The following is a 14769-nucleotide window of genomic DNA, read 5'->3' as shown; positions in this document are numbered from 1 at the left end:
TAAAAGAGAGAGAGAGAACCACACTACATCCAGAACAGGTATGCTCTTCACCTGGAACTTACTTCCCACAGCAAGGGTGGAATAGAATATGGGTAATCGTAAGTACAGGCCAGCCCCGATCATATAGCCAAAGTTTCACAGCTCAGGATTAGAATTAAAAGGTCATGGTACCTATATCCCTATGGCTATTGGACTGCAATGTTATATATAGCCACCTTAGCCACCAATGTATATTTACTTTTGATTGAATCCTAACCTGTAGCCATATAGTGATGCATTTCACACCACTGAAATTCACAACAAGAAAGTAAGCAACACCGAAGTGGAAAAACTTTCTCTTCCACCTGAAGAAGTCCAAAAGGCAACACCCCAAGCTCAGGATGGCACGATTGTGTATGCTGTACTCAACCAAAGGAACAGAATGCATCTGGTCTGGAATTATGAACATTCATTCTCACTCCCCAACCAAATAGGCGAGGAGTTTTCCCGCTTGCTCCAAGAACTATGGAGAGGATGTGGAACCTGTGCTCAACTAAGGACCTAGGATGGGACCACTTCGCATTCGGAATTACGAGGAGATAGTGTACTTCCTTCCATGAGCAATATATGAAACCAACATTGATCAAAGACAAGTGCCATGCACCCCCCAAAAAGATAGCTTCGTGTCAAATCTTAACCAGAATTATGAGTAGGCCACTCCTACTGATATCTGGGAAAAACATCCAGGGACTCTGGAAGAAAAGCCTCTGTCCACTATCTCAGCGACTGGAAACTGGAAGTGGTAAGGACTCCAGAGTTCCACCAGTCTGGGTGGGGATAATATACATTGGGAAGTCCTGAAAAACAGTGATCTGGAAACTGTGCAATAGGTGAACCAAGTTCCCTACATTTGTAAAAGCAAACTGATCCCGATTTATTCAACCTGAAGATTGGCAGGGACGGGCAAGATCCCCTTTAGTTTTACTCATGATAGTCCGTGAGTGGCAGTTCATAATAATAAGGTAATACCATCCAGTAGGCACCTAGATGGTCTTATAGAACACCCCATTTCAACAGAGCCTGTTGCAACCTGCAGTAATTATAGTGAAAGCGGTTGCTATTGTGGAATTGAAAAGAGAAAGCATACCTGCCTGGGCAACACTCACCACAGAGTGAGATCCACTGAAAAATAAAGGGACCCTGGAAATAAAAGAGCATATGATTGAGGAAAATACCTCTGGTTAAGATCTAACAGATGTGGTCAAAATAGCTGCAGAAGGTAGTCAAACACCCTCAGAAGAGGAAACTGCCAGATTATGTAAGTAATGCGATTGGAAAGTATTAGGAGTAGTCCACATACCAGCCTGCACAATGTCTTCCAGACGGCAATTCAACTGGGCAGCTAATGACATAGAGATATAATGAATCTAGTGAGATGTGATAAGCAACAGATTCCTCTCCTGTAACGATAATCCATTATAGGCCATGGAATCAATTTATGAAACCACCTCATTAGGGTGGAAGATAAATCACGGGAAATAGAAGGATTCCAATGAATGAACAATCGACTCCTACTACCTCGAAATGAGTTAGTAAGAGCCACATAACACTTAAGGGCCCTAACAGAACATATCAAACAATGAGGATCGGAGTGGTCGTAAGGGTGAGAAATGCTTGGCCAATGGATTGGTGAAATGGACCTTTCCCCTTCTCTGGCTGCCAAAGTATTGGGAAGAAAAGACCTATCAGGGTAAAGCAGGATAAATGTGGAATGATAAAGAGTCTGATGCACATGGAATGCAAACAACTCGACTGGCAATGTCCACAAGCCAACAACAATAAAAAATACAATTTAAGAGAAAGGTGAAACAAAGAATATGAAGATAAGGCCTCAAAGGGAGGATGAGACAATGCATGTAAAACAACTGTATAATCCTAATTCTGTAATTGAGAAGGTCGTTTGGGTCAAAGAATATGAAAGGATTTGAGTAAACTTGATAGTACTAGTACTGAGGACTCAAAAACCTTCCGATATTTGGAATACTGAAAAGTAATGGATAAGGATCCCTTATATAAACCACTGTTGACAAAGCAAGACCCATCTCAAATATCCAAGTCATAAAACAGGATATGGTAGATACTTTAGGATGAAGAGGGTTTAAATTCCTTTTAAAACACCACTGACGATAAATATTCCATTTCCATTGATAAAAGGCTGTGGTTGGCCTATGGAGAGATTTAGTTAAATATATAGAAACCTTAGAAGTTAAACCTTTATGTTTGGCAAAGGACCACATAACTTTCAAGCATGAAGAATGAGTTTCCGAACATCTGGGTGGAAAATGTCTGATCAAAGTTTTCTCAACAGAGACTACCAATGTGGAAGAGATAGAGGTGGACATTCCTGCAAATAATGAAGAACCAGAAATCACATTTGAGCTGGCCAATATGGTGCAACCAAGAGAAGTTGACAGGGAGTTGAATGAACCATAGTCAAAACCTGGGGCAATAGCCCAATTGGGAGAAAAGGCACACAAATGTAAACTTGTCCAGTCTTGACTGAACTTATATACTGCCAATGTTTGAGGATGTGGTATCGGAGAGCAAAACAACTGCAGTTGAGAATTCCAATGAGTCAAAAAGACATTGATTGTTGGAGACCCAAACTGAGAGCAAATTCATTGAAAAACCTTATAATGTAACATCCATTCTGTCGGAAGAATCTGGTTGAGTCGAGACAAGTGATCTATAACAAAATTCATCACTCCTGGAATATGACATGCTAAAAGACTGATTCAATGGGAATGAGCCCAGTAAAGAAGATCCAAGGTATGAATAGAAAGGTCTCAATAATGCATGCCTTCTTGACAAGAAATCTGAGTGTCAGAATGTATCATGACAATTGTTCCCTTCAAGAGATACAGACCTTGAACCATTGCTCAGTGTACTGCAAGGAGTTCAAAAATGCTGATATGGAGGGTAGACTTGTTTTCCATCCAAATACCCCGGAACTCTTGACCCTGAAGATAAGCTCCCCATCCCTGAAGAGATGCATCTGTGACAGATGGATCTCAGGACAAGGTGATGGAATGGGTACCCCAATAGTAGTGTTGTTCCGATCTGACCACCATTTGCAATTGACAATGTTGCTCCCGAGTAAAAAGACAGGATAATCCAAAGGATCACAATATATGATCCATTGGTCATGCAGTGAAGGGACATCATATGTGCTCATCCCAAAGGAATGAGAGGCTCGAGAGATGCCCACATCCCCAAAAGAGAGAGAACCATTCATGCAGAAGGAGACATAAAATAAAATAAAAGCCTGAAGGCTCTTTCCATGGCTTCAATCCTGATAGGGGTTGGTTGAGCACGACTTAACTGAGTATTGAAAAATACACTCAGATGGATAAGATATTGCATCAGTGACAGAATAGATTTATCCAGTCTGATAAGGAAGCCTGCTTTTGTGGCTTCTGAAAGGAGAATCTGAGAGTATTGTTCTGCTAATTGATGGGATGGTCCCTCAAGGAGCCAGTCGTCTATATGATGATATGTGCACAGGTCCAAGGAATGCAGATGAGGAGAAAAAGCTCAAACAACTCTGCAGAAGACAAAGTGCTGATGCAAGACCAAACAGTAGGGCCCTGAACTACAACACCTGACCCTTGTGCACAAATCTGAGAAACCTCCGGGAAGATTCCACTATGGGAATATGGAGATAAGCATTTGTAACATTGAACTTGGTCATCCAGAGCTCTGGTGCAAAATGCTATCATAGGTTGAGAAAATATTCTATTGTAAAGAGAGGAAGATCTAAAAATTAGTTAAGTCGAGACAGATCGATCATTGGACCCCAATCTCCTGTCTTCTTGGGTACAAGGAATAAACAGGAATAAAATCCTGGAAGAACAGGAACTACCCTCTCTACTGTCCTTTTGACTCGCCGTGGATCTGTTGAAGGTGAAAAGGTAACAGGTTGTGCAGATAATGGTAGAAATGATGTAAACTAAATGACCAACCCTGAAGCCAGAATATGGAGTACTCATGGATCCCTGGTGAAAGAACTCCAGATGTCCAGAAAGTGATGTAATCATGCTCCCACTGCTCTCCACCTACGGGATAGTCACCGACGCTCTTGTCAACAGTCCACCTTAGCCAAAGATCCTCGAGAATATGAACAGACTATTATAGAACCAATAGACCTGGGAACAAAAAGAGGGGGTGGGGTGGGAAACACTACAAGCTTACCCTCCTAAATTAGTGCCAGAAAGGCGAGAAGCCAATGATGATGAAGAATGTAAACAGGCTGAATCAATTCGTGATTCTAACATCTCTGGAACTCTGGCAAACTACATGGAATGGAGAAAAGGAGCTTTCTGTAACTCCCTGAGGGCAGAAGACAATAAATGAACACTTTCTAACAAAGTTTCTCTACCCAATAAATCCCAACAACAAACCAGCCAGGAAACCAGGGAAAGAACTGAAAAAGACAATCTGACTGAGGTAGACATCAGCAAAATTTCCCAACTCATCCTCAAATTACTGAGGGGAACATTGTTAGGCTTCCGCAAAAGTTGGATGGAAGATAAACACCTCAGGACATTCGTGAGAGTAAGTCGAATTCGAGAAAACTGATCTGTTTAAAGTGATCATAGGTTCCAAACTAGACCCCCACAGGTCCAAAAGGGGGTCCTTTCATTGAGAATCTAAATATACCTCCTCCTGGCATTGATAAGTCATAGCTATCCTGTCATGTAACTGAGCAGCAAATCTCCCAGCATGAACAGCAATATCAGGAGAAGGAAAAAAAAAACATGTAGTCACTTGCCATCCTCTCTGCCAACAAGGAAAGAGTAGAGTCAAATGCAACAGGAGAGATCTCGAAAACCTCGCAAACCTGAGAAACCAACTGAAGAAAAGGGGCTGGAGATGGCTGATCAAGATGATTCTCTGTTCAGGCCAATGTAGTAAAAGAAGGAGCCAGAAAAAGTGAGTCTCAGTTCTCCCCAGCTGGTCCCGGGTCATTTACAAAAGCCCCCTCAGAACTTTCCGGAGAGACACCCTTGGTCCACATATATGACTCCATCTTGCAATGGATCATATCCAAGACAACTTTGACTGAGAGTGACCAATTGCCTGGCTGTTAACAAACCCAAGATCACAGAAGTGGAAGAGGTCTAGTTGGCTATACTGACGATTACTCATATTCTATTCCACCTTTGCTGTGGGAACTAAGTTCAAGGTGAAAAGCATACCTGTTCTGGATGTAGTGTGGTTCTCTCACTCTTGTACCATTTTTTGGTATATTCCTGTTCTATACAGATGCTTTCTGTATGATTCATGCCTTCACCGGCCCCTCTACCTTCTCAACATGGGATTCTAGCTCTTGTGTTAGTGGAGGTAAGTATGTTTTGGAAGTTAACATTTTCTTAAACTGAAAATGTATTTCCAATAATACTTACCTCCTTTGACACTCTCCCTCCCTACCTCCACACTAAAAGCAGGTTGATGTCTCAAAAAAGTGATTACATTATCTGAATGATATGTTTATATACAGTACCTAGATAGAGGGTGCATTGAATTTGGTGGAGAATTTTGCAAATTAGAATTTGCCAAGGCCATTCGAGTGGGGTATAAAAGACTGGAGCAAGTGTTTTCAATGCTTAGATGGGCAAAGATGGGTATTATGATTAAAATACAAGTTTATAAAATTCTGAGTTCTTATAATGGCAAATTCTTAAAGATTTGGTACCATCTTAAAAATACTGCAGGTAAAAGCAAAACTAAAAAAGTTTCTCTGTATTAGAACTGACAAGATAATTGAACAGAAACTTACGAAATGAGAGACATAGTTGCTACATCCCAGAGCTTGCATGTTTTGTCTCCAGATGCTGTCAGAAGCTTTGTATTATCTGGACTCCAAGACACCTGTTTTTTTGGTTTTTTTTTAAAACGTGAATGTTCATTCAAAGCAACTTTTACATACTCTTCATGACAACATGAACTGAGAAGGTGTTCAAATCTACTATCTTCACAACTCCATGATGCCAGATACAGAAAACAACTACCAAAGTTAATGATATCTAGTAAACAATGTAATTTTTACATACATAAATACAAAATAGAGATGTCCATTCACAAAAGATATTCCAAACAAAGAAAACCGGAAAAAAAATGTTTAAGGTTAACATCTTCTTTTTAAATCTATGCTGAAAAAAATTTTTTTTATGCCTAATCTAAAAATTTCTTCTTTTAATAAAGCTTAATTACCACTTAAAGGAACTGAAAACATTACCTTTCTATAAACACAATGGTAGTCACATTCTATTATTATTATTATAATAATATACATTATGATTATATTTACTTGTAATAGACTTGCTCTTTAATTTAATAATTTCCCCCTCCCCATAGTATTTTTAAGAAACACTCTTTGTCTTTCATTGAATATTGAATTTTTTTAATTTTCTTAAATTTTCACAACAAACTTTATTTTTATATTTTGTGTGTTATTCTACACTCAGTAGCAATTTACATAATTTTTTTTCTTACTGTACACTAACTCGTACAATAAAACAATTCTTAGTTTTTTTAGAAAACCAAAATAACCTTTACATCTAAAGAGACTTAAGAAAATGATAAAATTTTTATTTTTGATATCAGTAAACACAGACTTACACCATATATTCCTCCATTGTGGGCAGGGGTACCAACCTCTCCAACTTGTGTATATTCTTTTGCATTATATAGGAAGAGCTTTTAAAAAAAACACATACGACATTGCAAATTACTTCTGATAGTGGTAATATTAAAAGTAACAAATCCTTTTAATACTTTTTAATATGCATAATCTTCTAAGTTTCATGGAGAAACACTGAAAACTTTTCATCATTCAATCCAACTGTACAAGTCAATTTTAATGACAATGTATTTTGATACTGTTTAACTACTCACACTGTTCTCATTCCTTCTTTCCTAGCATGTTCATCGAGACTCCCTGCTCTAAAGAAATTACTCTAATGTTAAATTGTTTAGCTTGTAGGGAAACGACTTCAGTGTTTACTTGTAGAAAGTGTATCACAAGAGTAAAACAACTCCTGTAAAATGTTGTTTAATACATTTGATGGACTACATGTATGAAATGTCCATACAGATGCAAAGTTATTAAGGACAACTTCTCCTCTTTTTTTATATCTATGCTGAATTTTTTTTTTTTTAATAAAGCTTAATTATCACTTAAAAGAACTGAAAACATTAGCTTTCTATAAACACAATGGTACAGTCACATTCAAACATTATTATTATTTTACCTAATCCAACCTTATTTAACCTAAAAAGTTATATACTACTTTATATGTAGTATATAAATTCACTACATTTGTTTATCCTAAATAACTTTAAACTTGGAACAGTGTACATCTGTATCTAATTAATTTTTTTTTTTATTGTCCTTTGAATCATGTCTAATTAACAATCCCACCACACAAGTTGCAACTCACTTAGCAAACGTGTAGCTCATATTACCCTACTGAATTATGAAATGCATAGACTACTTGCGAGATGCTCTTGACCATACCTTGTGAAATTATTATTATTATTTTCTTTATTTTACCTAATCCAACCTTATTTAACCTAAAAAGGTTTCTAATTTTTACATTTCAGCTACTTTTATAATAATAAATATAAAATACACATGAAAAATAAGAAATATAGTACTTACCAGGGTCTATTTATTTTATTTTTTTTGCTGTTTACTGTCAATGAAACATAACTACTTTTTTTTTATACTGATTGAACTACTGCACTAAATAATTATTTTATTTAACTAAATAATGCAACAAAGAACACAGAATAACAACATGCTAAAAACAGACAATGTCCTTTTACTATCATGTATAATGTTTTTCTACCTGTGTGACAAGAGCCATTAAAATTTCAGCTAAGCTCATCAATGTGTTCCCAATGGGAATAAAGTTCAAACTGGAAGCAAATACTCTGTACAAAAAACAATGTAATATAAAATGTCATTTGAAGATTAAAAAAAATTGGGCTTTCTATTGGTTAAATATAATATTAAACATCAGAGAAAACTATTGGCAATTTGTGAAAGGGATGATGTGACACATGGACATAAGAAGAGGGGGGGGGTCAGTTTATAGCTATGTAACCAGATAAAATTGAAGGCTATAAAAATATGCTTTGCTTGAGTGATAACAATATCATAATATATATTATGTTAAATTTTGTACTTTTCAGAGGGGTGGTAAATAAATTAGAAAAAAAGGGGATACCCAGAGAGCAAATATCACAATTCTCATACTAGAGGAAATTAGGGATTTTTGTTTAAATATTGCCTTATAAAATTAAGAACTTAAAACTTGTATAATATTAAGCTTTGGATTACCAAACATGTTTTTATGCCAGGTTTATTCATGATAATAAAGCACCTTAATTAAATTTTAAATGTAACTCAGTAAAACTTCATGACATGCATAGAAAAGGATGAACACATGAAAAAGAAAAATGTATAAATTGTGAAATGATAAAACAAGCTTGTAATCTTTTGGGTTTAAAAATCATTCAAATGTTTTAGCTGTTTTCTCATTTATTGTTTTCTATGCTTTTACACCTGAAGTCACCTCTCCACTGGAGCAGCTTTTTCTTAGTTGAGTGTGACATATTGTTACATATTATACACCCATAACCATCATTTTACATATTTTGCAATTAAAATAAGAAGAGTAAACAATATATTTTTCTTGTTTTATTTCTATCACCCAGTTTAATTACTGTGGCTTTCTATTTCTCTCCTGAAAATTAGTGAACTTCATTTTTGCTGTGATCTGCAACTATTAAAAAAAAACCATACTAGAACATCCACTTATAAATCTACTTTTTGATCTTCACAAAATATGCAAAACAGTTTCTCCTTGTCATCATCACCTGGAAACCAGAGCATGTCTGTTCATCCACAATTTTAACAAAATTATTTTCCTTTTTGTATTATCATACTCTATCTCTCCTTTCTTCTTCAGTTTCACTTCACTTTTGGAGCTAACACACCCTAACAATATGCCTGAATGTTACTAAACACGTTGACTGTACTCAAACACACTGCAAATTAAAGCTACACAAACAGCAACTTCAACCACTCAAGAAACGAGGAAATGACTGATTACACATCACATGAAACCTTGCTTCATTGAACTGTTTAGTTATTTATGATGTAAAGTTTTACATTTGTAACTTTCTGGTAGTACTGTATATTTTACTGGATAACCTATAGAAGCAGATTGAAGGTTAACTCAAAATGTTTACAAGTCCACAAGACAAATGAGATTTACTGTTTAGCAGTCCAACATAAATTATTTCAATCATGGACATCTGTTAAGTTCAATCTCTGGCTTCAACATATCAGCTGTTATGATTATGTATTTTTGTAACATTTTCGTATTTTTGTGATATTTTAGTGAAGCTTTGTAGGCATATCACCTCATTAACGATGTGCATCTAACTAACAGTTTTTATCATCATGCATGTGCTGAGTAACAGTTATTTGGCATTTATATAAAAGGTCTCAAGTTTCCGTTAGAAAGAAAAAAGTCTTTTTAAAGTTTTAGTGTTTGAGCTTAGTTTATTTTGAGTGGCCATTTGGGACAGATATTTCTGCATCGATTCAGAAGAGTTTGTGAACCTAGATATTAAACTTAAATTTTTAAATATTTTATATATTTGAGAACTTTTGAAAATATTGACAAGTTTTGGTGCAATGGACACTTGAACAGTAAAAACTTTTGTAGCCATACATCTAATTGTGAATTGGAACTTTGAATTTACAATCTGAAGCTGAATTTTGACATGCTACGTGTTTTAAGAGATTGTGTTTGAATTGGAGAGACAGTTCCTATGTGGAGCTACCAAGAAAGAGTGATTTTTTTTTTTGTATTGCATCTTTTGTAAATTATTGTATACAAGTTATTATTTGAAGTTTCTGTTCTTGTTTTTTTATAATATATTTCTAAAACTTTAAAACTTGCAGAGTTGTCATTTTTTGTTTTACGTATTATATTGTAGGTTAAACGGGATTGTAACACAGCTCATATGAAAATTTAATGTAAGCTACCATTGTACCATTGAAACACAGTTTTATTCAAGTGCAATATAGTTCTATTTATAACAATTTCTGCATGAGTAAAAATGATGAATGTTGAAATCATACCTTTCCATCAAATCCTGCTGTGGCAAATAGTTCTCCATTTGGAGAATATCTGACACTCTGGACAAACCGGCTGTGGTCCTGCAAATATAAAACAGAAAAATGTAACATTGCAATTTAACACTGTATATGGCAATACAAACTAAAAACTGTATGGCTTAACTTTTTGTTTCTGTTAACTAGCTTTGAAATGAATGACAAAATATCATACAGACATATATACAAAATAGATTATTTGAATAGTTTCATACTAACAAATATGTGATTAAAAACGGATATATATTAAACAACTTCTATAATTCAAATAATTTGTTTTACATTCTCCACATGGTTAGCTATATGAAAAACTTATTTCATTACTTTTACAATTGTTTTTACAAAGTTAAACCTAATACTTTGCAATTATATGTTTACACTTATTTTTATATTGAATAACTAGCTGAAAGTATAAATAAATATCTTATTCATGGTCAAGCGTTGAAGTAGAGTAAGACATCATTGAATATAAATAAGCCCCGACTATTACAAAATTAAAGTTAAAAATACATTTTTTATTACTTTTTTACCAAATTTAGGTTACAATTTTTATTCAGCTAAGAATAACAAACAAGTATATCATTTAATACTTAAAAGTTGTGAAATTACAACAAAATAGAACCTTTTTTTTTAGATTTAGAATCTATGTCTTCAAAATCACATGGAAAACACAAGCAAATATCTATGTTTTTAATAAGCTGAGAAATAAGAGATCAAGTTGTGGGTAAATTTAAAAGATCACTTAAACTTTTAATTATGCCTTTATTAATAATTGTTCATACTGATTAACACAAAGATTCTATAACATTGGAAAGAGTATCATTTTGTATCAAATACCAAATATTTTATTAGAGTAATTTAAAAACAAAATAAAAAAAACATCTGGTCAGCAATAAGCCAACAGAAAATTGCAAAAATAAAGTATAGAAGGTACATAAAATTTGGAGCATAATTCTATTTAATTCCACATACAGAAATTTAATTCTAGTGAGTGCAGCATCCACAAAAACAGTTATTCTAAACTTACAGTGAGTGTATGTTTAAATTTGAATGGTGGACCCTCATAAATCTGTACTGAATTATCTTCACTTCCTGTGATGATTCTAAATGGACGACAGGGACGGAAATCACAAGAGTTAATCAATTTACTGTGTCCAGCAATTTCCCCAACAGATGTTCCAGTTTCTGCCATGATCACGTGGCCAAACCTAAAGTAAATAAACAAAAATGAAAATAATTGAACTTACCAGAAAAAGAAGATTATCAAATTCCTTAAATACAAGTTATTAAAATAAATATATTGCAAAATCTAATGGTAAATTTAATCTTCCAGAGCACACTAAATTCCTTAAAAAGTTACTCCAAATTGCCAGAAATATTTTCTGATGAGGAGTGAACTCCTTTTATGAAAAGTTTTAATTAAATTTTAAAAACATTAACATCTCACAAATAGTTCAGTTCATCTTAGAGGGGGGAGGGTTATTGAATCGAAACAAAAATTACTAGCAGTAAAAATCTTCTACCTTTCTTTTCCTTCTCCAACAACTATTATCCTCTGATTGTCAAATGACCAAGCTAGGTCCTTTACCTCACCCACAAATGGCTGGAACTCATTTTTCAGCAAATGTTCTTTCTGAGTTGTATCCCAAATTCTGACTTTTCCAGACACGTCTATTAAACATAAAGACATTAATTAAAAAGCAATATATTTTGCCTTATATGTGTACCTTTAAATAGAATTTCTCATAATTAAGGCAAATAGTATTATAAAGCTTCATTCATCTGTTATAATAACATTTCCCCAAGGATTTTAGAGGAGATTAAGGATTTGAGTAGTGGGCAGACACCAAAGGATTGAAAGTTGGGTTATTTTACTCTTCATTTTAAGGGAGGTGATCAAAATTGTCCAGGTAATTTTTAACAAAGTTTATAATTTTGTTGGATAGTTAACATGGTTTCACTAGTGAGAAATTTTGCCTTACTAATATTTCAACATTCTTTGAAGAGGTTATTGTTTATGTATACAAGAGTATAAAGGTGTGGATTTTGTGTATCTCTGTTTTCAGATAACATATGACAAGATTCCATGTAAAATGTATGGCAAAAAATTATCTCTATAGGTGTGGTGGATCAGTTGGCTCATTGGATGAAAAAGTCGCTGAATGGAAGAAAGTAGAATTCAATCAAACAGGATTGATGTTACAAGTGGGCTACTTCAGGACTGTGTTGAAAACTTTGCACTTTTTGATATACAACAGTGAAACAGATAAAGAAATGAATTGCTTAAATTTGCTGATAATATTAAGCCTGTCACAACAGGCTCGATGGATTGCATTGACCTTGTGACCCCTAAGTGACCATCATAGTTTTCATACTATAACTTTAAAAATGTTTTGTGTATTTTCATGAAATTTGGTAAGCTTTCAGTATACATTACAAGTCTTTTGTATACAAAAAAAAAATCAAGTATTTTAATTAAATATTTTTACAGAAGATTTATCCATGAATATATAGAATTAGTGTTGACTACTCTGAATGCAATTGATTTTCATGTTACAATCAAAAATACTTTTTCTTTCCCTGAAAATTGTCAAATTTCATTTGCCTAATCTCTAAAACCTTCTTAATAAACAAAGGTTTTTTTTCAGTAAAACTTTATAATTTATCTGTTATCTGCTTTATCCGAACCGTATGTGCATTCAATTTGGCCAACTTTGTAACCACCATAAAAAATAAATCTAAATTATCATTTTTTTTTTCTTTCTAGAATGACTGCAAATTGTAACATGAAACTAGAATTGTTTATCCTAAATAGCATAAAACTTGTTAAAGTATACATCTGTTCATAATCAAATTTTATTGTTTTATTGTCCCTTGATCAATGTCTAATTAATAATCCCACCACACAAGTTGTAAGTCACTATGCGAACATGTAGCTGAAGTTACTGCATTGAATTATGTAATGCACGAGCTGCTCATGAGCATACCTTGTGAAAAATTAATTTTGAATATCTTACCTAATTAACCTTACCTAAATTAACAAGTTTATACTTTTTATATTTTAGTTACTATTATAATAATAAATACAGAATATACATGAAAAATGAGAAATATATTACTTATCTGTGCCCTCTATATTTATTTATTTTTTTGCTGTTGACTGTCGATGAAAGTTAAGTCTACTTTTTTTTTTGTAATACTAATGATACTTGTACATAAAATAATTTTTATAAAATTAAATAATCCACCTAAGAACACAGGATAACAACATGTACAAAGCAAACAATGTCCTATAACTATAATAAATTATCTGGCTTTCTAACTACATAATAAGAGCTTTAAAAAATTTAGCTAAGTTTGTCAATGTGAATACTGACAGAAATTTTCAAACTGAAAGTGAAATAGACAATACTCTGTACAGAAAACAATGTAATATATTACTTGAGAGATTAATACTTTGGCTTCTACTGGTTATAAATAATATTGTATCAAATGTCAGACAGAACTATTGGCAATTTGTGAAAAAGAAGATGCAACAGGTGGACATGACAAGTGAATCTGATTTTCTAGTTTATGGTTAAAACCAAATAAGATTGCAGGGTATAAAGAAAATTTGCTTTTTCTTAGTAATATCTATATTATAATGAGTAATATACATTAACCATTTCGCAACAGGTGCCCCTTTAAATGCTTTTCTGAGCAAGTCACTGTGTTACATTCAAAATTTAATATAACACCTTTACTATCTATGTATGTGAATGAAATTAATATTATAATGTAAGTTATGATTCAAGTTTTATTTTATCTGAATTTTAAGTCCTTTATTTCAAATAAACCTTTACAAAACTATTTAAAACTTCAGATGTATTGTCAAGAGACCAACAAGCTATGAAACTTCTCTACTTTGGCTCTCTGTATCTTCAATAATGCAGTGGTAGTTCAGTAAAGATACATCTAGACAATAAGATGCTTACTAATCTTTTGATTTGCACATTTCAAAGTTTGCCAACCACGTGACCTCTGTGTACTCGTTGAAGTCTTTATAGATTTAATAAATTCTAGCTTTCAATATAGTGTGTATGTCTTCACAAAATTTGGCAGTCTTTCAGTTAATATTACAAGTCTTTCACATACAAAAAAAATCATATTTTTTAGTCAAGCATTTTTAATAAAATGAAATAAAGATTTGTCCATTAATATATTGAGTATTTGTTTTAAATAGTCTGTGTGCAAAGTAATTTTCATGTTAAAATCCAAAATACATTTCCTCATCTCAAATTTCCTTGTGTAATCCCTAAAACCTCCTGAAAGCATTTCAAACGTTTTTTCAATAAAAATTTATAGTTTCTGTTATTTTCTCTACCATATCTCAAAATAGAATTGGTCAATCCGACCGACCTCGTAACCACCAAAAAAATTTTAAATAAACCCAAATTACCCGTTTTTTCTTTTTATCTAGAATGACTTCATATTGTAACATAAAACTATATTCGTCAATCCTAAGTAGCTCTAAGTTTGTAACAGTATACATCTAT

General features: G+C 33.5%; 1 protein-coding gene across 3 annotated transcripts in view; it reads right to left on the bottom strand.

Moving 5' to 3' along the window:
* The window catches only part of LOC106470381 (actin-interacting protein 1-like), a 63315-nt gene that overhangs the window by 33995 nt on the left and 14551 nt on the right, over positions 1-14769 (bottom strand). For all 3 annotated transcript variants that reach the window (XM_022398978.1, XM_022398980.1, XM_022398979.1), the window contains exons 4-8: positions 11758-11905; positions 11262-11442; positions 10202-10279; positions 6661-6738; positions 5819-5910 (exon numbers count right to left, since the gene is read on the bottom strand). In XM_022398978.1, coding sequence (XP_022254686.1) covers positions 5819-5910; positions 6661-6738; positions 10202-10279; positions 11262-11442; positions 11758-11905 — 577 coding nt within the window. The remainder of the gene's footprint in view (positions 1-5818; positions 5911-6660; positions 6739-10201; positions 10280-11261; positions 11443-11757; positions 11906-14769) is intronic.

Source organism: Limulus polyphemus, unplaced genomic scaffold (genome assembly GCF_000517525.1).
Source record: "Limulus polyphemus unplaced genomic scaffold, Limulus_polyphemus-2.1.2 Scaffold3973, whole genome shotgun sequence".
Taxonomy (NCBI): domain Eukaryota; kingdom Metazoa; phylum Arthropoda; class Merostomata; order Xiphosura; family Limulidae; genus Limulus; species Limulus polyphemus.
The sequence above is the reverse complement of the archived record's forward strand: the minus strand, read 5'-3'. Positions and strand labels throughout refer to the sequence as shown.